The sequence below is a fragment of the Baudoinia panamericana genome (genome assembly GCF_000338955.1).
Source record: "Baudoinia panamericana UAMH 10762 unplaced genomic scaffold BAUCOscaffold_15, whole genome shotgun sequence".
NCBI lineage: Eukaryota > Fungi > Ascomycota > Dothideomycetes > Mycosphaerellales > Teratosphaeriaceae > Baudoinia > Baudoinia panamericana.
In genome coordinates, this window is record NW_006911271.1 from 223119 (window position 1) to 242002 (window position 18884).

Consider the following 18884-nt stretch of genomic DNA (forward strand, 5'->3'; position numbering starts at 1 on the left):
CGGTCACAGCGGTGAGGTCAGACATGGCTGCCCGAATGACTCTGTCACTTGATGGAGCTGCGCACGCCGCTTATTCGGCTGCTTTTGCGGACGTGACACCTGGATATCAATCATGACCGTGAGATAAGCAAGATGCAGGGTCTCCGGCCAGGTACTGTGAGGCTGTACCATCCCGCCGTAGGACATCCACATGCGTAAGGTTAGGTGTGGTGGGAAAGCTTGAAGCGTGTAATCTTCGCGAGAAAGATAAGGGCGACAGCTGTGAGGTCGGGGCAGGTCGTTGCCGGATGAGGTTAGCTCGCACCTTGAGCTTGATGCAGACGCATGTGCCTTGTGCCCTGAAGTACTGCTGGGCGCTTCATTACTCACACCTCTAAGGTGCTTCACCCGACCCGGCATCTCTGCCTGCCTAAGACATCCATCAATCCTCAACAACTCTTACCTTGCCCTTCTCTTTCATGCTGTATTGTTAGTCAACTTCTGTCATAGACAAGTCTCGCGCCATCGCGCGACCTACGGACCTTCTCACTCCGCATCGCGCACGTCCCTCGGTCAGTGAGTTGACCGGTCTAGTCATCCGCAGTCCAGCACTGTCACTCCGTCTTGCCTCATCACGTACTCGGATCATCAGCAACGTGATCGCGGATCTTCCACCGCGTGTGGAAGTAGCAGCAGGCACGACATCACACGCATGATGGCGGCATAGCCTGAATCACGTCAACCTTCTCTTCCGCTTTCAGCGCATTACCCAGGTACGGCAGCAACATCGATGCATTGCTCGCACGGCCATTGTCCAGGTTGTGATACCTAGAGGGCATTCGAAAGAGGAGGCCAACCGCATTGAATACCTACTAGAGCTCCGACTTCACCACCATGGCTGCGGCAAGGCTGCCTGCGCCGGGCTCGTCAAGACACTCGGCACAGTCGACTGCAGATGCAGAGCCAGATGAAATCATTGGTGACTTCAGGAGAGGGAAAGAAATTGGCAAAGGTAGCTTCGCAACGGTGTATCTTGCCCAGCATAGAGTATGTAGCCCGAGCCAAGGGCTGAGCGCCTTGCTCTGTCCGAACGCTGTCCCTATGTTGTATCGTTGCTAACCGTTCTACAGAAGAAGAAATCATACGCTGCCGTTAAAGCCGTCATGATGTCGAAGCTTACGAAGAAGCTGAAGGAGAATCTCGATTCCGAGATCAAGATCCTGAAGAGTCTGCAGCATCCGCACATTGTTGCAATGTTCTCCTACTTGGAAACGCCGTCCTACATCTACCTGACCATGGAGTATTGCCAACTGTCCGATCTATCGCAATTTATGAAGAAGCGGCATACACTGGCAACCCTCCCAGAAACTGCCGACATTTTCAAGCGCTACCCAAACCCGCCGGCTGGAGGTCTCAACGAGGTTCTCTCACGGCACTTCTTGAAGCAGATCGCAAGCGCGCTCTTGTACCTTCGGGATAGGAACCTTATCCATCGTGACATCAAGCCCCAGAACCTCCTACTCAACCCCGCGCCTTCTTACATGGCCAAGCAGAGACCAGAGGACGTGCCACTAGCCGCCAGTGAACATTCGCTGGTACCTGCTGTTGGGGTCGAGACCCTGCCTATGCTCAAGATCGCTGACTTCGGCTTCGCACGACATCTGCCTTCCACGTCCATGGCCGAGACACTCTGCGGCTCGCCACTCTACATGGCGCCGGAGATTTTGCGTTACGAGAAATATGACGCGCGTGCAGATCTGTGGTCTACCGGTACCGTACTACACGAAATGGTCGTCGGCAAGCCACCGTTCAGGGCGCAAAACCATGTGGACTTGCTTAGGAAGATTGAGAAGGCTGAGGATCAAATCATATTCGACAACAAGACTATGACTATCAGTAGGGCGATGAAGGATGTGATTCGCAAATTGCTCAAGAAAAGTCCGCTCGACCGTGTCTCGTACGAAGACTTCTTCGCGGACCCGGTAGTCACTGGCGAGATACCCGGCCTTGTACCTGAAGATCAACCGCAGTCTGCCAGGAGACCTTCACCAGATGAGCTTAGTCGCCGCATGGCCAAGCAAGCAATAGACGCCGCACCAACAACTCAACCGAGCCCTGAGCCGCACATGCAACCAAACAAGTCCCGGGAGGAAATGCAACCCACAATCTCCCCTAAAGCCTCGGACCAGGACATGGTGCCTGTTCAAGGTGAGGCCATGGAGCGCCGACGATCTTCGCCTGGACGACCCGAAGGCGTACCTGTCCAAAGACAGCCAAGCCAGCGACAAAGACGACCTAGCATAATCGCCCATGCCACTGCGCCAGCCCGAGAAGCATTATATGCGGGTCAGATTACTAACATACCGGCACCAAAAGTCGAGCGGCGCCCAAGCCGATCGTCACCTTTATCTGGGCCGCCCATGGTCCGCGAGCCCTCCGTCCCGCACGAAGCTTCTCCCAAAGACAAAGCCACTGTTCGAGAAGCTAGAGAGAAGACAGCGCAAGACGTCGCATTCGAGAAGGAGTACGTCGTGATCGAGAAGCGTGCTGTCGAAGTCAATGCATTCGCCGACGAGCTACAGGCAAACGCTCAAGGTCACGGACTGCCCTATCATCATGGTATGATGACAAGGCGTGCTACCACACAAGGCCAACCCACTTCAACTACTGGCGCCCAACCGTCAAGCCCTTCGCGCGCGATGCAAACGATCACTGGCAGAGCCCCTGCGATGCATCAGAGAGCAGGGTCGTTCGAACGACGATATTATGCGAGCCCACCATCCACACAGACCATGCTCGGCAAAGCGCTGAAAGCAGCAAACGAACGTTTGGGTGGCATGGGCCTGCCACAACCGTTTACCACAGGCCTGTCACCTCCACGCTACAGTGCATTCCCCGCATACCCTACACCACAAAGCGCCCTGCTCGTTGGCGATGCAATTGACTCGAAATCGCCGACGGATGAGGACACTAAGATTGTTCGCATACTAGAGGAGGCTGCTCAGAGGAGCGACGTCATATACGGCTTTGCCGAAGTCAAGTACAAGCAACTGGTGCCAGCAACGCCATTGGCAGCTGATACACTTGGTATACAGCAGATTGGGGCTGCCAGGCGGGCGGCAGATGCGTCCAGCGATGACGAGGATAAAGATATGACGACTGCGGCGATCGTGGGTGTGGCAGAAGAAGCACTAGTCCTATACGTGAAGACACTGGCCATTCTAGCGAAGACGATCGACCTCGCGGGATATTGGTGGACGAAGCAGATCCGAAGCGAGGCTCCTACATCAGATCCTTCTCCGCGGCCGAGCAACGCCAACGTCGCTGAGGCCACCAAGCGCATGAATAACGTGGTGCAGTGGACTCGCAACCGCTTCAACGAGTGCTTAGAAAAGTCCGAGGTGGTTGGCCGCAGGCTCACCTCAGCTCAGAAGCAGCTTCCTGCAGAGCACCCAGGGCATCCCAGCAATCATGCCTCAAGTTCGGCGACCTCAGGAGGCGCAGTGGTGGCCTCTGCAGAGACGATACAGATCACAAGTGGCATCACCGCGGAGCGACTCATGTTTGAGCGAGCTGTGGAGATGAGTAGGGCTGCCGCCGTCAGCGAGCTGGTCAACGAGGACATCAAGGACTGCGAAATCGGATATGCTACTGCGATCTACTTGCTCGAAGCTGTGTTGGAAGAAGACGATGAGCCTCTGATGCGCAAACCGAGCGCCAAAAGAGACAGGCCTGCCGACGAACCCGTGCCGGGTCTTGGAAAGGAGGACAGGCAGACGGTTGTCAAGCGTAAGTGCCTGAATCGCTTCGACAGCGGTCCAGAATGTGTACTGACCATGCGGATAGTCATCGATGCTGCGCGCGCTCGTCTAGGCGCCTTGCGCAAAAAGATGCATGCCGCACTCCAGGCGACAAAGCGGTCATCGACAAGTGGTAATATGACACCGAAGGTTACTAGCAACCTTTCGCCTACCACAACACCAGTTGTGACGGACACACCACCACGATAGAAGTAACAGCATTCGGTAATGATTTATATGGAGTTTCTGGAGCATAAGACACCAGGCGCATGCAGCGACATGGGCGGGCTTACGCGCAAATGACTCTCACGAACGCGCCTACGAAGCACACGTGGCGTTATTGCAGGGGATAGTGCATGGAGGAACGATCTCGGGTGGCGTTGGCACATGTGGCGTTTCTTTTGCACAGTCCCTGACGCACTGGAAAGGATACGGAGTCATTAGGAGCACTGAGCATCCATGCCACCTATGAACGTGAGGCGGAGTCTGCAGTCATACCTTTAACATCACTTCGGAGGATGAGGACTGCGCAACGCGGGCGCATCAGATGGGCTGCGTGAGTGTGTTGGCGGAAAGAGCGACCTCTGCTGTGAGCGACATTCCCAGGGTTATCAGTCGAGCTGAGCCTGCCGTGTGGGGAAATCATGCGCTTGGAGAGATTGCTCGCCGTAGTTGACACACAGCATCCAACGATATTGTCGAAAAGACACAAGCATGGGCTAAGTGCGATGAATGGCCTTCTACACTGCACCGTTCAAGGTTCACACAGATAGCACGCAGCTGTGCAACGAGCACTAGACACCACGAATGATATTTCTAGCCCACTCATGGCGGGCACAAGGAAGTGATCTCTGTAAGTTCGCCTTTACTTGTTGTCACGATTCTTTGTTCAGTAGTTAGCCACGTAGAGGCAGTACATGCTGCACAAGTGCGCTTTGCCTACATAAAGGGCACATGGGTTGTTCTCTCAACCAGTCGGTCACGCACTGCCAGCAAAAGACGTGTCCGCAGGTAGTGGCCGAAGGGTCTTTCATCGGCTCCAGGCAAAGCGTACAGTTCCGCTGCTGCACCCCGTCGATCCAACCCATGACCTCAGCATCCTTCAAATCGTAACGGTGACATTGCGAAAGCGGAGTGTGCGTGATCCTAGAGATACGTTCCCTCTGCACAGCAGGATCGGCGCCTGCTGGGGCCTCGAACAGTAGTGGCGCGGTAATGGCGGCGTCCGTAGCAATCTCAACACCGCCGTCAATCACAGCGCTGCCTCCGGCTACAGCGGGGTTGTTGGATGGTACATTGATCGCTTGACTCTGGAGATATGTCTCGTGCATGTGGAGGTACCCTTGCACAATCATTTGCAAAACAAGCAGCACGCCTAGGACCTCATAGCCGACACGTTGTTCGCTGGCTTCTAGCTTGCGGGTAAAGATATAGCGAAGACCAAAGATGCGTTTGCTGAGCTGATAGTACGCTCCACTAAAGTAGAACACGGCAAGACTTGCAGCGTAGACGGGTGCTGGTGAAGTGATGCTGTCCAGATGCTTCAATAGATACTCCTGGACTTGAAACCATTGACTTGGAGGCCGCTTGCTCCTAGTTGGGGAGGATGCTCGTCGATGATGGAGCTTCCGCATCGAAGACTCCAGCTTTGCCCTCAGTGTTCGTCGAATGACGGGCAGGGAGCGTGTGAGCGAATACGGTACCAAAACGCTGGAGAGGATGTAACCGGAACGTCTAGCAATCGAAGGGAGGCCGTGGGTATCGCCTTCCACCTGCAGGACATCACAGTATTCCTCTCCAAGCGTACGATTGCCGACAAAGGTTGTCAAGCCTAGATATAGGAGCTCGGTGAGAGTGCGCGCCTCACTCGTCCAGTTGTGCGCTGTGCGAGCACCGTATAATGACCTAATGATTCCAGATAGCTGCGTCAGTAGGACCGACTGGAAGTAGGCGTCCTTTTGGTTTGAGCGGATAATATCTGGCGCGGCTGCCCACGGGTAGACGAAACTGCTGGCATCCTGTGGCTGAAGCTTGCCGGAATCTTGTACATGGTCAGACATGGCTCGCCGTGTGTCATCGAGTGTTACGGTTTAAGCTGATCAGCAAGATGTGTCAGGCACGATTCATGGATCCTCACTCCCCGGTGCTTAGAAGTAGTCATCGTGCCGCGTGTGGCGCGATATTACCTCGGCATCTCTGATTGGCCGAAACCGAAGATAGCGCCTACAGTTAGTTCACCTACATCGCAGCAAGAGCCATCTCTATTGCAAACATGAGGAACTCCAAGTAAATGGCATATTGCATTGCAGCGACATTTGCCGACCGTGGCGCAGTATCATGCAAACCATCATGGATGGTCACACGACCATGCCAAGAGGTTCAGCACATGGGCGAGCATCGTGGGACCCGGAGCCAACGGATCCTGTCAGCGATGGTCTCATGTCCGCGACCATCCGATGCTCACATAATGTTTTCAGGTCCTGGTGGAGGGTAAAGCATGTCCTGCCATCCGACGCGTATAAGTACACAACTCTGCCTCCAGCCGCGCGTTTGTTGTGTCGCAAGCTTGCTCATCGCCACGTTCGATACGCTTGACATCACTTTTCTTGATCCGAGCGTGGCTTTAGCCCCATATATTGCAAAGACTATATGACTGATGGAGATTCCTATTGTCATCTCGTATCCCTTTCTCGCCTACGATCTCTGGACTTTACCTTCCTTTTGGAAAGTCACGCCTGCAATTGGGATACTGTCGATACTTTTCTTTGACATTTACTACACTAAATATCGACGGATTTCGCCCCCGTCGGAACAATGCACTCCCTGAAGCTCTCTGTGCTTGCAACAGCCGCGTTGGGCTCAGCCCAACTTACTGAGATTATCAGCGGCGTTCAGTCCGTCGTCAGCGATGCGACTAGCGTGGGTGGGGATATCACAAGCGGCGCCGGATCTGTGGCGACAATCGTCACGTCAGGAGCTGCAGGAGCAGCAAGTACCGCGGTAAGCGGCGCGGAATCTGTAGCGACAGTCGTTACGTCTGGGGCTGCGGGAGCAGCGAGTACCGCGATAAGCGGCGCGGAGTCCATTGGAACCTCGCTCGGAACGCAAATCACATCGGCTGGCGGCAGCATTGCGACGGTAGTCACCAGCAACGGCGGCAACATCGTTTCCACTATAACGAGCGGAGCCGGATCTGTGGCGACCGTTGTTGGCACCAGGGCAACCTCACTTGGCGGTAGCTTGGCCACGGTGGCAACCAACGCTGCGGGGAGCGTTGTTTCGACAATTACCAGCGGAGCGCAAGGTGCAGCTAGCACAGCCGTTGGTGGCGCACAGTCAGTTGGCTCATCATTAGGAACGCAGATTACGTCTGCAGGAGGATCAGCAGCTACGGTTTTGACGAGTGCTGGAGGTACCGTCGTCAGCACGCTATCATCTCGCGCCTCATCGCTTGGCTCCGTGGGGAGTAGTGCTGCCGTGCCCGGCGCAAGTCGCGCGAGTTCGACGTCGTCCGGTGCTGCAGCTTCCGCGACTTCTGCAGCTTCTTCAGGGACTTCCAGTGCGGGTGCTGTACAGACGGCGGTGCCGATAATTGCCGGAGGTGTAGTTGGAGCTGGTTTGGCGCTTGTGGCAATTCTTTGAGCAATCGATGAGGTGTTATGCTGGTGAAAAGGGTGTAGTTGTCCTCGGATTGTACGAGACGTGTATTGTATCAAGCCAGGCACGTACCAGAACTGTCAATTATTTTGTACTTTTCGATTGTCCGGGTTGGTATAAAAAGCTGCATTCGTCATGCTTGCCAGCCATTCCGCCACTGCCTCGAGGTCGGGTGCCCAGTAACACCACGCCCAATTCTCCGTTCCATGGCAGGTAGCAGGAGATAATTTGGTAATAGATGCCACGTTAAGTGGGTGAAAGGTAGCCTTGAAGCGAGCGTTACGCTCCACGTCGGGGCAGTCGCAGACCCAGATCCCTACATCAGCGCGCATCAAGCACTCGTAGTCTGTTGCGGAGTCGCCGACGTATACTACCAAAGGAGGAGACGGCGAATCACCTATTGCCGATCTGGTACTCCTTCTGCCTGCATCACGCAGAATCTCCACCATGCGAGCCAACTTCTCCCCCGACGTACGAACATTGCTGGTGAGTCGGCCTGAGCTACCATCAGGCGAATTGAGACCGTGTATCTCATTGGTGCTAATGGTTATGTGGTTGGTGAGAGCTTGGACACGTGCTCTCATAAGCTGCGATGTGAATTTGCCACGTGAGGATGCGATGTCGAGAGACGAACGTATTAACGTCTCACTCCAGTTTACGCTGACAATTGATACATGAGAACTCGGTGGCGTAGAAGCGTGTGTACGACTGTAGAGCTCGAAGATGGCTTCCCAGCCCTTTCGCAGCTGCAGTTCACCCGTCTCAAGAGCACTCGAGACCACTGCAACTAGGTCTTCAGTCCGAACAGCCTGGAAGAAGCCTGAATTTGTGACTCGCTGAGCGCTCGCATATTCAATGGGAAGCAGACTGTTAAGCCAGCTGGAATATTCATTGCCCGTACAATCGCTGCCCGGGAAACAGGAGGCCTTGTGGTTCTTGTAATCATTCATGTAAGCCTCTGTAAAGTCTTTCCAAACTTGTTGCTTGTTGACAGTAAGACGGCTTGGATGTGGCCCAGGCATTCTCTCAAGCCGGCGGTCTCTTGCTTCTGGCAGCTTTGCCAGGAGGCTCATCGTATCCTTCACAGTAAGGGTGCCATCCCAGTCGAGGAACAAATGTATAGGGCGTAGCCTCGAGAAGGAACACATCGCTGCTGCCGTCGCCGAAGCGATTGTGATCGTACGGTCCACAAGCTCGTGAGAACGAAATGGTGCAACATGTGATGCTTAATCCCTACCTTAGGCCGTAGTCTAGGACGAGCCATGATCGCTTAGCCAACCATTTGGGTAGCCATCGTTGCACGACGGTACGACCAAGCTCCCAAACATGACTGAATATGTGTTCTTGTGGGGGAGTTTCATCAAGCCTAGAAGCGTCGTGGATTCTAGATGACAAGGAAGTGATCACGTGATGATGCCGAGCACGGAAACCGAGGCACTGTTTCCGTGGCGGTTATACCCGTGCCAAGAGATCTTCTGCGGGCTCCATTCATCATCGCCCTTGCCATCGCCGCTTTGCTTCTCGTCTTGCATTGTTGGCACAAACATACGTCGCATATCATGGCGTTACGATTGGCATCCCGCCGGCTGGCGTTGAAGCCAATGCCGTACGCGTTCAGCCGTAGCATGGCCACGACCGTCGGCAACACCAAGGAGCCTTTGGGTGCCATCAGTGAGGCCACTTCGTCCTCCTCCCCACCGCTCTCGCCAAAGCATACTACCACCATCAAGGAACCGAGTCCAGACCCTGAGTCAAAGATCAAAACCTTCCATATCTACCGATGGAACCCGGATGAGCCCAGCAGCAAGCCGAAGATGCAGAGCTACACCCTAGACCTGAACAAGACCGGCCCCATGATTCTGGACGCCCTGATTCGTATCAAGAATGAGGTGGATCCGACTCTCACATTCAGACGGAGTTGCAGAGAGGGTATCTGCGGGAGTTGCGCGATGAACATTGACGGAGTTAACACACTTGCGTGTCTTTGTACGTCCAATCTTCGCCACAGCACTTCGCTGCGCACTGCGTTTGCCACTAACGGTTTCTTACAGGCCGTATTCCGACTGATGCTGGGAAAGAGACCCGCATCTACCCGCTCCCACATACCTATGTGGTGAAGGACCTCGTGCCCGACCTTACCCAGTTTTACAAGCAGTACAAGTCTATCAAGCCCTACCTCCAGCGCGACACTCCGCCGCCAGATGGACGAGAGTATAGGCAGTCAAAGTCCGACCGCCGTAAGCTCGATGGTCTGTATGAGTGTATTCTCTGCGCCTGCTGTAGCACCTCATGCCCAAGTTACTGGTGGAACAGTGAGGAATATCTCGGACCGGCTGTCTTACTGCAAAGCTACAGGTGGATTGCAGACAGCAGAGACGAGAAGACCGAGCAACGAAAAGATGCGCTGAACAACAGTATGGCGTTGTACCGGTGTCACACGATCCTGAACTGCAGCAGGACTTGCCCGAAGGGTCTCAACCCAGCATTGGCCATTGCTGAGATCAAGAAGAGCTTGGCCTTCCAATGAGGTAGCGTAGCAGGCGTTGCGGTGTATATAAGCTGTATGTTGTGCTCTCATTTCCCTAAATATCACGTGCCAACGTGCCACTTCGCCCAGAACAGCATGTGTTCTCCAGCCCAGCCGAGCCGACTGCCCATGAGCCCATTTCAAGGATCCTTCTCACTAACGCAAATGGTGCGCTTCTGTGGTCTAGACATACCTGCAACGTCTTTTCTGAGTACTTTGGAGCGGGTTCCTTATCAATGAAGGTTGCAGGGTAGCTACTCACTAAGCCGGTTTTGGCAGCATATCGTTGCGCCACACTGCGTTCAATGGCGCCGTCCGATGGGTGTCAGGCCGTGTTACCTGATCGCATTTTGCCCGCTGAGAACAAGCACGAACTATTTCATGTCTTTAGAGTGCTGGCAGACTGACCTTCTCGGTAGAATGCCGTGCTTGACGTTAATGGCACGAGATACTGAATGTGCGCATGCGTGGTAACATAGAAGCCCACGAAGTGCATACCAAGACCCTCCCGCATGCTTGGGTGGCATGGCTGCAGCTACTTGCCTGCTTGGAAGCTGGCCACCGCATCCTTATCTCTCCGCCGAGGCATGGCGACAGTGTACCTTCTGCTCCAGGAAGCTGTATCACTCTTGACTGAGCTTGGCATCGTGCATCGTGCTGGGCTGGACCACGCCTCGGTACCATAGGCCTCTCAGCATACTTATCTCTGGTGTGGTATGTAATGTGGGTTTCTTGTCATTGCTTTTTGTTGGTAAATACTACCTCCCTTCACCTGCTTTCGCGCTGACGCTCTGCCTGCTATACTTTTACTCCTTCCAAGTTCGTTGCCATGGCGGAGTCATACCAAACGGAGAAGAAGGGCAAGCTTAACGATGGCGGCCACGATCTCGACTTCGAAACCGTTCCTGTGCCGGCCTTCAGTGATGATGAGCCGGTCGAGTTTGAGGAAAAGCAGGAGCTGAGGTACGCTGCCTGTCCCTGAACGTAGCAGTTCTCACTGATAGGCAACGTAAGGCGCGGTCTTCACCAACGCCACATCCAGATGATTTCCCTTGCTGGTACCATTGGCACAGGTTTGTTTCTCGGCAGCGGCAAGGCCATCGCTCGAGGTGGACCCCTTGGTGCACTGCTCGGTTATATCTTCGTTGGCATCCTGGTCACTGGGCCAGTCCTTAGCATTGCAGAAATGAGCGCGCTGGTGCCACTTAGTGGTGGTGTCATAAGGCACGCGGAGTACTTCGTCGACCCGGCATTGGCATTCGCGAACGGATGGAATACGGTGTACAACTACATGATGAGCATTCCCGCCGAGATAGTTGCTGCTGCGGTCATTGTCGACTTCTGGTCCAGCATAAACAACGGTGCTTGGATTACAATCTTCGGCGTCTTAGTCATTGCAAGCAATATCTTCCTGGTACGAATCTATGGCGAGCTGGAGTTCTCGTTCGCTATCCTCAAGATCATGCTCGTGGTAGGATTGAATCTTATGGCACTGGTGTTGGTATGTGGCGGAGGCCCAGACCACCATGCGTATGGCTTCCAGTACTGGCGGAACCCCGGCCCACTCGTGCAGTACCTGGGTATCGCCGGCGGTCTCGGTCGTTTCCTCGGCTTCTGGACGACGTTCAGTAACGCTTCTTATGCATACCTCGGTGTTGAGACCATATCCGTCGCTGCCGCCGAGACCAAGTCCCCTCGCCGCAACATTCCACTTGCGGCAAAGCGCATCTTTTGGAGAGTTCTGCTCTTCTACGTTATTTCGATTTTCTTCGTTGGGATGTTGGTTCCATCGAATGACCCGGACTTGCTCTCAGGAAGCGGAACGGCTCACTCACCTTTCGTGCTCGCTGCCTCACGCGCAGGTGTGAAAGTTGTACCGAGCATCATCAATGCTGTCGTCCTGACTTCGGCGTGGAGCGCTGGCAACTCCGGGATGTTACTTGGCTCCCGGACACTGTTCGGTCTGGCGCGGGAGGGCCGAGCACCCAAGATCTTTGCCAGAGTGAGCCGCTTCGGCATCCCGTATGTCGCAGTCATTTGGTTCAGCTTGTTCATCTGTCTGGGCTATATGACTCTTTCCAACGGCGCGGCTACCGTTTTCGGCTGGCTTCAGGTGAGCGAACAAACTTGAGAGAATGAGTTAATGGTCTGCTGACGAATGTTCCAGGACTTGGTCGCTGTAGCTGGTATGATCAATTGGACCATCATCTGCCTGGTCTACCTTCGGTTTTATTATGCGATGAAGAAACAAGGGTACGTGGAATAGTAGTTGTATGGGAGTGGAGCTCAGACTGACAGTACGCTCAGCATCCCACGCTCTCGTCTTCCGTGGAAGGCACCGTTCCAACCGTACATTGCATGGCTTGGAGTCATTGCTTTCCCCCTCCTGGTCCTCACCGGAGGATACACCACCTTCATCCACAACCACTGGGTAAGCAGAACGAACGTAGTTATACTCAAGTTTGGCTTGCACCGAGCTGACCGTCCTACCCATCGACACCCAGGACAATGAGACTTTTGTGTCTTCTTACATCGACATTCCAATCGTGTTGCTGCTGTACTTTGGCTACAAAGTCGTGACTAAGAGCAAGATTGTGCCGCTGGCTGAAGTGCCAATCATGAAATACATAGAGATTGCAGAGCAGAACCCGGAACCGCTGGAGCCACCAAAGAAGAAGTGGAAGATGTTCAACTTGTTGTGGGAGTAGGTGCGGTGACAGGAGTACATGCAGAAGGGCGCAGACAAGTGCAACGTTTAGTCAGCGGGGGTGGGTTTGTCTTCTCGCCGAGGCGTATCCCAGTAGAGGGCCGTCTGCACAATACAAGTGCGATTTGGCTGCGAATTCCTGATCAACGCATGGGCCATGCAGTGCCAGCTTTCTTAACACAATTCGCAGAACCTCAGTCATGTACAGTTCTTCGTATCGAGGTGCAGCTTGGAGCGGCAGTCCAAGTCCCAACACAGTGCACAGGACCCGCGGCCTTAATACCTCACCTTGTGGCCACCAGCTTGGGTGGGGGCGTTGCGGCTTTGTACTCGGATTCCCTGGGTTCGCGTCCACTGCACAGCATCCCTTCCGACCTGGGGGCAGTTGTTGAGGACCAATTCCTTGAGGTTCCGAAGACCCGTCACGGATTTAACGCCCACTCCCGTCACACTCGTGTCACTAAGATTAAGCCTTGCGAGGTGAGGCAGCTTGTCACATATGGATGAACAGGTGGCATCGGCCACCATTCCGCCATGCAGGGCGAATTCGCGCAAGTTACGCAATCGCGCGTGTTCCAAAAGCATCAGGATAGTTTCTTCTTTCCCACCGGAATCGACTAGCGTGAAAGTGACGTTGCGCAACTCAGAAGGTTTCGCTCCGCAGTTGCCATCAGAGATCGCGAGGAAAGAATTTACTAATGCCAAAGGCACAGCAGGCGCGAAGTCGAGTTTAAGCTCCTGCAACCGTGGCAAGTCTCCAATACTATTAGAGTTGCCGCCAAACCATGTGTATTGATGTGAGCTCAGCCTAAGGTAGAGAACGGTTGGTGGTAGTCGCAGAAGGTCAAGATCCAAGTGATTCAGTCTTAGGTCCACCGTCTCGAGCCTGCTCATTTCCGTTAAATCAACGCCGCACCTTTCGGTGAGTCGATTCATGGGGCTTTGATGAGCGGTCAGCGATCGGAGATTGGGTAGAGATGTTGATATCTTGTCCCAGAAGGCTTGATCGTACAGCATCGCATCTATGCTTATAGTGTGGAGGTGCTTATACGGCATTGGGATGCTAGATACACTGAAGCCTCTTAGAGTGACATGCAATGCCTCCATTGCGGGGTTGAGTGTCCGAAGGAGGGCTGTCCAAGTCGTGTTGCCCATCTCGGTATCCTTTGCAACGCGTAGAGATCGAAGGTGCTTGGCCTTGCTCAGACTGTTAAGTAAACCTGCGTCAAGAATGCCCGTACCGAGTAGTGTAAGCTCTTGAAGCGGACAATGTTGGAGTAGAGCGGACAGCGCACGATTTGCGTCTAGCAGGTTGTTGAGTGTAGCAGCCTTGATCTTGGCACGCCCAATATTGATGGCGCGGCTGATGAAATCGTTGCGGACCTTACGTCTGGCTACGCTCAGGTCAACATGGCTCCATAGTGACGGAGTTGATCGAATGAAATGCGTCCATTGCATGGAGACCAGACAAGCGTTTATTCGCTGTTGGAAGTTGAGGTGTTCGAGAATGAACTCGGCCAGCTCGCGAGGGAGCACAGCCAATGGATCTACACTCCTTGGTGGTGCCAGCTGGTGCTGTAGCACGGTATGGGCCTTGCGCAAGAGCTGTCACTGAGTTAGAGAAGTCCTAAGGGAAAGCGACGGTGACGCAGGTTACCTCGTAGCCTTGACCCTGGTGTCTGATGCTCTTCAGGCCGTACGTGTACAGTCCCAATGCTACGCTGTGCTTCTCCATTTTCACCAGCACTTTACCTACATCGGGAAATAGGAAGGTCAGCTATGCTTCATACAAACCAAGTGGAACTGCAGTCATTCACCCGCTCTCAAGTAACCTGTCGCGTCCTGCGGCTGAAGTTGGATCGCTTGCTTTGCATCCTTGAGCGCCGCTGGGAGACTATTGAGCTTTTCGTAGCATGCGGCGCGGTTGTCAAGGAGGTGAACAGACTCTGCACGTCCAATAGCTCTATCGAACAACTCAAGCGCTCTGGCATACTCATGTCGCTTGTAGCATGCTCGGCCTTCGCGCTGCAAGTGTTCTTGCACGTGAGCCATAGAGAATATGCCTAACTTTTCGTCACCTATAGTGTTGAGTGCTAGGAACACTCATAGGCGTTCTATCAGCATTAAACAGACGCGCTGTGTTGGGATTCAATGTCTCAAGAAGCTGCATGTGTTGTCAAGTCGCGAAACTTGAACAGAGCCACGCGTGTGGCTGCCGAAGTTTCCCCGACTGTTGACAAACTCACGCACGACATGTCCATCTTACCTTGATCTTCAATACCCCACCAGGTACTTTGAGTGGGAGGTACTGAGCAAATCTATCTGCCTATCGACCAGGAGGTCCGCTGTGGGTTGTCAGACTGGATTTCATTTTCGAACGACGAACAGCAGCACAACACCACTGCCGCGTAGAGTTTCAATAATGTGGGAAGACTGCGATCTTTGCAATACTGAGGGCTAGCAAATGGCGAGGTCACTACCATAGACGACTGGTGGTTTCTCAAGCATGCCTTCCGCGATCGGTTGGAACACCATTCCTAGGCTTAGTAGCTCTGAACACATTTGCGACAGACGGCGATATGATGGTAAGCTTCTCAGAAAGGTAGAAGAACTGCCTCCCACTTGAGTCCTTCATCATCCGTTCACCTCGTCGTTCTGTCTGTTCTTTCAAGTCATCGAATGGCTCACACGCAGGCTCCATCTGTCGCACGTAAGTACAGCTACTTGTCCGAGGCGGAGAACCTGTCCGAAGGTGAACATGCATCCTTGTACTCTAAGGCCGCAGAGGCAGGCTCGTATACCGAGGATATGTCCTACGAGGAGAGAGAGGAACAGCTCAACAAAGTATATCGCCGCATCGACGTGAGATTGCTGTCATGGTACCTAGTCGTCACTATTGTCGTCAGAATAGCCGCTCGCAACATTACCAATGTGGCCATTCTCAATGTCGAGCAAGGCACGGATATGAAGCGACAGCTTGGCGGACTTACCAGCAACCAGTGGGCATGGATACTCTCAAGCCTTTCGTATTGGTAAGGCCACCTGGACATAGCAAAGGGCGGATGTCTTGAGCTGAGTCGCGCTACCCGTAGCGTTCTTCTGTTCGATCCCATCTCAACGATGCTGCTCAAATACTGCAGCCCGCGATTGTGGATCAGCCGCATACTGTTCACTTGGGTGAGTGACGTCATTCGGTCCGCTCGACGTACTAGCACTGAAGCCTTCTGGGGAGTGATATCGATGTGTCAAGCAGCCACCCAAACATTCAGCGGTCTGCTCGCCTGTCGCATCTTGCTTGGGCTGGCCGAGGCCGGCCTTCTGCCGTGTGTGCTCTTCCATATCACCTTCTGGTATCCAGCATCTAAGCTGCCTTTCCGAGTTGCGCTTCTTTCCGTCCTAGGGCAGTTCTCCGGTTTGATTTCGGGTCTGCTGGCCTTTGCGATCTCCTACATGAACGGAATTGGTGGCCTCGCGGGCTGGCGCTGGATGTTCTTGTTCGAAGGACTACCCGTCATCTCCTTGGGCATTGCGAGCTTCTTTCATCTTCCCAACTATCCAGACACCGCTCCCTTTCTTAGTGGGAAAGAGAGACAGCTTATCCTTGATGAGTTCCCAAAGAGCCAGCCGTCGCCAGAGGCAGATACGTGGACTTGGTGGCAGGTACACGACTTCCTCTGCGATCCGCTTTCCTACACGGTAAGTCTTGCCTCCCCTTTGAGTGCTACGAAGACTGACGGAAATGGTGCAAGTTTGTGCTGATCTATGCCTGTCATGCCATCGGCGGGTACGGAATATCCTTAATACTGCCCAATATCATTATGGATCTGGGTCTTAGAGGCTCACGCATTACGCAATTAACGACAATGTTACTTTACTGGACTTACCTCGGCCAGGCTTCTCGCGCATGCTAACGGTTTGTCAAGGCCACCATCTGCGCTAGGCTGCCTGTTGCTGCTATCTATTGCCTGGCGCATCCACGAACAGAAGTGCAATCCTTGGCTTTCTGCCTTGACTCTAGAGTCGCTCACCTGTGGCTGCTATATCTCTCTGATCACTGTTCGCAACGCTGTGGGTACCTACATCATCATGTGTATAGCGCTCGTCTGCACTATAGGAGTCCTTCCACTGCTGTGGCCGGAGCGCATCCGCACCGCAAACGGAACTACGTCCACCGGTCTTGCGGTCGGCGTGACCGCGACGATGGTGCACCTGCTCGGCGTTGTTGGACCGCACATATACAACCTCCGCTTCAGGCCACGCTACAGCACAAGCTACTCGGTTGCGCTAGGCCTTTTGGCGGTCTCGTTATTCTCCATGGTCTGCACCTGGACGACAATCCGCCGCAGAGACGCCAAAGCTCGTGCGGAGCGTGCGGAGTCAACCGAGCTATGAATATCGGAACATTCTAAGTCAAGCCAGAGTCAATGGGCTTTCATGGAGGATGCGTAAAACTTCCTCGCCCAGGCCTCTTCATTAGGCCCCAATGGAACTGGCGGATGCCGCAGAAGCGCACCGAGGCGTAGACTCCAGCAAACAGCGTAGCGTCAACGGCAGCCTGCAACGCCAAGCACAGTCCGATCTTGTTCGCATAGCGGCCAGCCTCGCGCAATGTATTGACGTCCAACCTTCTCACCAGACGGTAGAGCCAGCCACTGATTGGTGGGTAAAGTTGCGTGGACAGCCCGTTACAGCCGGCAACCTTTGGTAGAGGACAGGCAAAATAAGACATGGCGACAGCTCTGAGCACCAAAGCATCAAGTGGCAGAAGTAACACACGGTAGAGGAATTCGTCGATTCTGGCACCCTGAAAGCGAGCGGGCAGGTGCGTCAGATGCGTGGAGCGGTGATGTGAGACGCCGTATTTGGTCTGTGCGTTGCCCTCCATGACGATGTTTGTCTCGAAATGATTTTCGGTAGACCTGTTCCCGACCGATTTAACCCCCCATCCTGCCCCTGTTATCAGTGACGATCGAACGGTGTATACATGATATCTTATCCAGCCAAACGGATCCCGAAACAGTATCGGTTTTGTAACCCTCGAGCTGGAGGTATTTAGTTCTGGAGGTGGGAAAGTGGTGAGATGCGCAAACGGGACGCCATCAATGGCCAACGGCTCGGTCAGCAAATAGTTCCAGGTGATGAACAGAGCTGCTGGTGAAAGCAACCTCCCGATCAAGGGCAATGGAACCTCAATAAGAGGTCGCCAAATGATAGAACGGGGTGACAAGGGGTCAGTTCGACGCCACAAGCTCCAAGGCGGTAACAGTGGCCATGGCGGCGCCAAAAGGAGACACTGCGCTGTTGTATGGAAGCTGAGCGGCAGTAGGAACAACTGAATTAGGCCATATGCAGCAGTCTCCACGAACGCTAAGACCCTCTCGAAGCGCTCCAGGTGCAGCGAGGACCGACGCTTCGCCCAGTATTGCTTTGAGCATGACCGTGTGACAGTGTCAATGATGTGTGCGGCCCCAAGCTGTACGGTACCAGCACATAGGCTCGCTAACATTCCTGGGAACAGCACAGCGTAGACGCCCTTCCATTCACCCTTCAGAATGGCGCGCATGTCACTTGCCACAATGGAAGCGAAAGGCCGGCCAACGTCATTCACCCCGGTTTGATATCGTCTAAGCAGCCAGATCGAGTAGAACAAAGGTAGGTAGACCGCAGACATGGTCAGTAGGTCAAGAGCTTCGCCGTATTCATTCTCATCGCTCAACAGTTCCTGCCATTGAGCTCTCCCGTGACAGTCATCATCCTCGCGCACTCGTTGCTTACCCTCCAATCCTTCGACAACACCAACAAGGGCAAGTATGGAATTCTGAGCGTGCCGCAATTCGGCGTTGCGCGATTCAGTTGCTGGGTTGATGGGATTGCCTTTAATGTCAAATCGTTGCACATAACCATCAGTTGTCGTTGTGGTGTTGTGTACCTCGGTACCCCTCACGGTGGGAGTCTCATCGTCCTTGTTGCCTTCAAATGGTTGGTAAGGTGAGCGGCCAAGGGCCATTCGTGTTATGAAGCGCTGTCGGCCCATATCGTGGTACCAGCCCTTCCTCAGACCTACCCTGGACGCAGAACCCGATGCATAAGTCCAACGCACATGCCCCTTAGAGTCTGGGAGTTGGTATGGAGAATAGGCTACATAATACCTGGACGTGTATATCGTCGATCAAAGCTGGAAGTGAACAGAAGGCACAGCCCTGACCCACGATCA

General features: G+C 53.9%; 8 protein-coding genes across 8 annotated transcripts; 4 read left to right on the plus strand and 4 right to left on the minus strand.

Moving 5' to 3' along the window:
• Nucleotides 1-873: 873 nt before the first annotated feature.
• BAUCODRAFT_80229 (uncharacterized protein) lies at nucleotides 874-3989 on the plus strand (the record flags this gene model as incomplete). Its single annotated transcript, XM_007683321.1, has 2 exons — nucleotides 874-1026; nucleotides 1110-3989. 2 exons carry the CDS (start codon nucleotides 874-876, stop codon nucleotides 3987-3989), a joined length of 3033 nt encoding a protein of 1010 aa, XP_007681511.1.
• A 628-nt stretch (nucleotides 3990-4617) lies between these two features.
• BAUCODRAFT_316763 (uncharacterized protein) lies at nucleotides 4618-5978 on the minus strand. The gene has a single exon (XM_007683413.1). It carries the CDS (start codon nucleotides 5837-5839, stop codon nucleotides 4676-4678), a length of 1164 nt encoding a protein of 387 aa, XP_007681603.1. The 5' UTR covers nucleotides 5840-5978; the 3' UTR covers nucleotides 4618-4675.
• A 1289-nt stretch (nucleotides 5979-7267) lies between these two features.
• On the minus strand, nucleotides 7268-8790 carry BAUCODRAFT_316869 (uncharacterized protein). Its single transcript, XM_007683414.1, has one exon. The coding sequence runs from the start codon at nucleotides 8582-8584 to the stop codon at nucleotides 7517-7519; it is 1068 nt and encodes a 355-aa protein (XP_007681604.1). The 5' UTR covers nucleotides 8585-8790; the 3' UTR covers nucleotides 7268-7516.
• Nucleotides 8791-8995: 205 nt separating this feature from the next.
• On the plus strand, nucleotides 8996-10077 carry BAUCODRAFT_134827 (uncharacterized protein; the record flags this gene model as incomplete). The annotated part of the gene is made up of 2 exons (XM_007683415.1): nucleotides 8996-9422; nucleotides 9488-10077. 2 exons carry the CDS (start codon nucleotides 8996-8998, stop codon nucleotides 9961-9963), a joined length of 903 nt encoding a protein of 300 aa, XP_007681605.1. The 3' UTR covers nucleotides 9964-10077.
• A 329-nt stretch (nucleotides 10078-10406) lies between these two features.
• On the plus strand, nucleotides 10407-12809 carry BAUCODRAFT_316905 (uncharacterized protein). The gene is made up of 5 exons (XM_007683416.1): nucleotides 10407-10926; nucleotides 10978-12076; nucleotides 12131-12216; nucleotides 12271-12394; nucleotides 12468-12809. The coding sequence occupies exons 1-5, from the start codon at nucleotides 10793-10795 to the stop codon at nucleotides 12669-12671; spliced, it is 1647 nt and encodes a 548-aa protein (XP_007681606.1). The 5' UTR covers nucleotides 10407-10792; the 3' UTR covers nucleotides 12672-12809.
• Nucleotides 12810-12946: 137 nt separating this feature from the next.
• On the minus strand, nucleotides 12947-14722 carry BAUCODRAFT_127081 (uncharacterized protein; the record flags this gene model as incomplete). Its single annotated transcript, XM_007683417.1, has 3 exons — nucleotides 12947-14275; nucleotides 14328-14422; nucleotides 14488-14722. The coding sequence occupies 3 exons, from the start codon at nucleotides 14720-14722 to the stop codon at nucleotides 12947-12949; spliced, it is 1659 nt and encodes a 552-aa protein (XP_007681607.1).
• Nucleotides 14723-15478: 756 nt separating this feature from the next.
• On the plus strand, nucleotides 15479-17062 carry BAUCODRAFT_127082 (uncharacterized protein; the record flags this gene model as incomplete). The annotated part of the gene is made up of 5 exons (XM_007683418.1): nucleotides 15479-15702; nucleotides 15763-15851; nucleotides 15891-16330; nucleotides 16420-16535; nucleotides 16594-17062. The coding sequence occupies 5 exons, from the start codon at nucleotides 15479-15481 to the stop codon at nucleotides 17060-17062; spliced, it is 1338 nt and encodes a 445-aa protein (XP_007681608.1).
• A 20-nt stretch (nucleotides 17063-17082) lies between these two features.
• BAUCODRAFT_316776 (uncharacterized protein) lies at nucleotides 17083-18873 on the minus strand. Its single transcript, XM_007683419.1, has one exon. It carries the CDS (start codon nucleotides 18702-18704, stop codon nucleotides 17103-17105), a length of 1602 nt encoding a protein of 533 aa, XP_007681609.1. The 5' UTR covers nucleotides 18705-18873; the 3' UTR covers nucleotides 17083-17102.
• Nucleotides 18874-18884: the final 11 nt, after the last annotated feature.

Coding starts and splice junctions, on each gene's coding strand:
- BAUCODRAFT_316905 (XM_007683416.1), top strand. CDS start 10,793: ATGGCGGAGTCATACCAAACGGAGAAGAAGGGCAAGCTTAACGATGGC. Junction 10,927..10,977: donor GAGGAAAAGCAGGAGCTGAG/GTACGCTGCCTG, acceptor AGGCAACGTAAG/GCGCGGTCTTCACCAACGCC. Junction 12,217..12,270: donor TATGCGATGAAGAAACAAGG/GTACGTGGAATA, acceptor CAGTACGCTCAG/CATCCCACGCTCTCGTCTTC.
- BAUCODRAFT_316869 (XM_007683414.1), bottom strand. CDS start 8,584: ATGTGTTCCTTCTCGAGGCTACGCCCTATACATTTGTTCCTCGACTGG.
- BAUCODRAFT_316763 (XM_007683413.1), bottom strand. CDS start 5,839: ATGTCTGACCATGTACAAGATTCCGGCAAGCTTCAGCCACAGGATGCC.
- BAUCODRAFT_316776 (XM_007683419.1), bottom strand. CDS start 18,704: ATGGGCCGACAGCGCTTCATAACACGAATGGCCCTTGGCCGCTCACCT.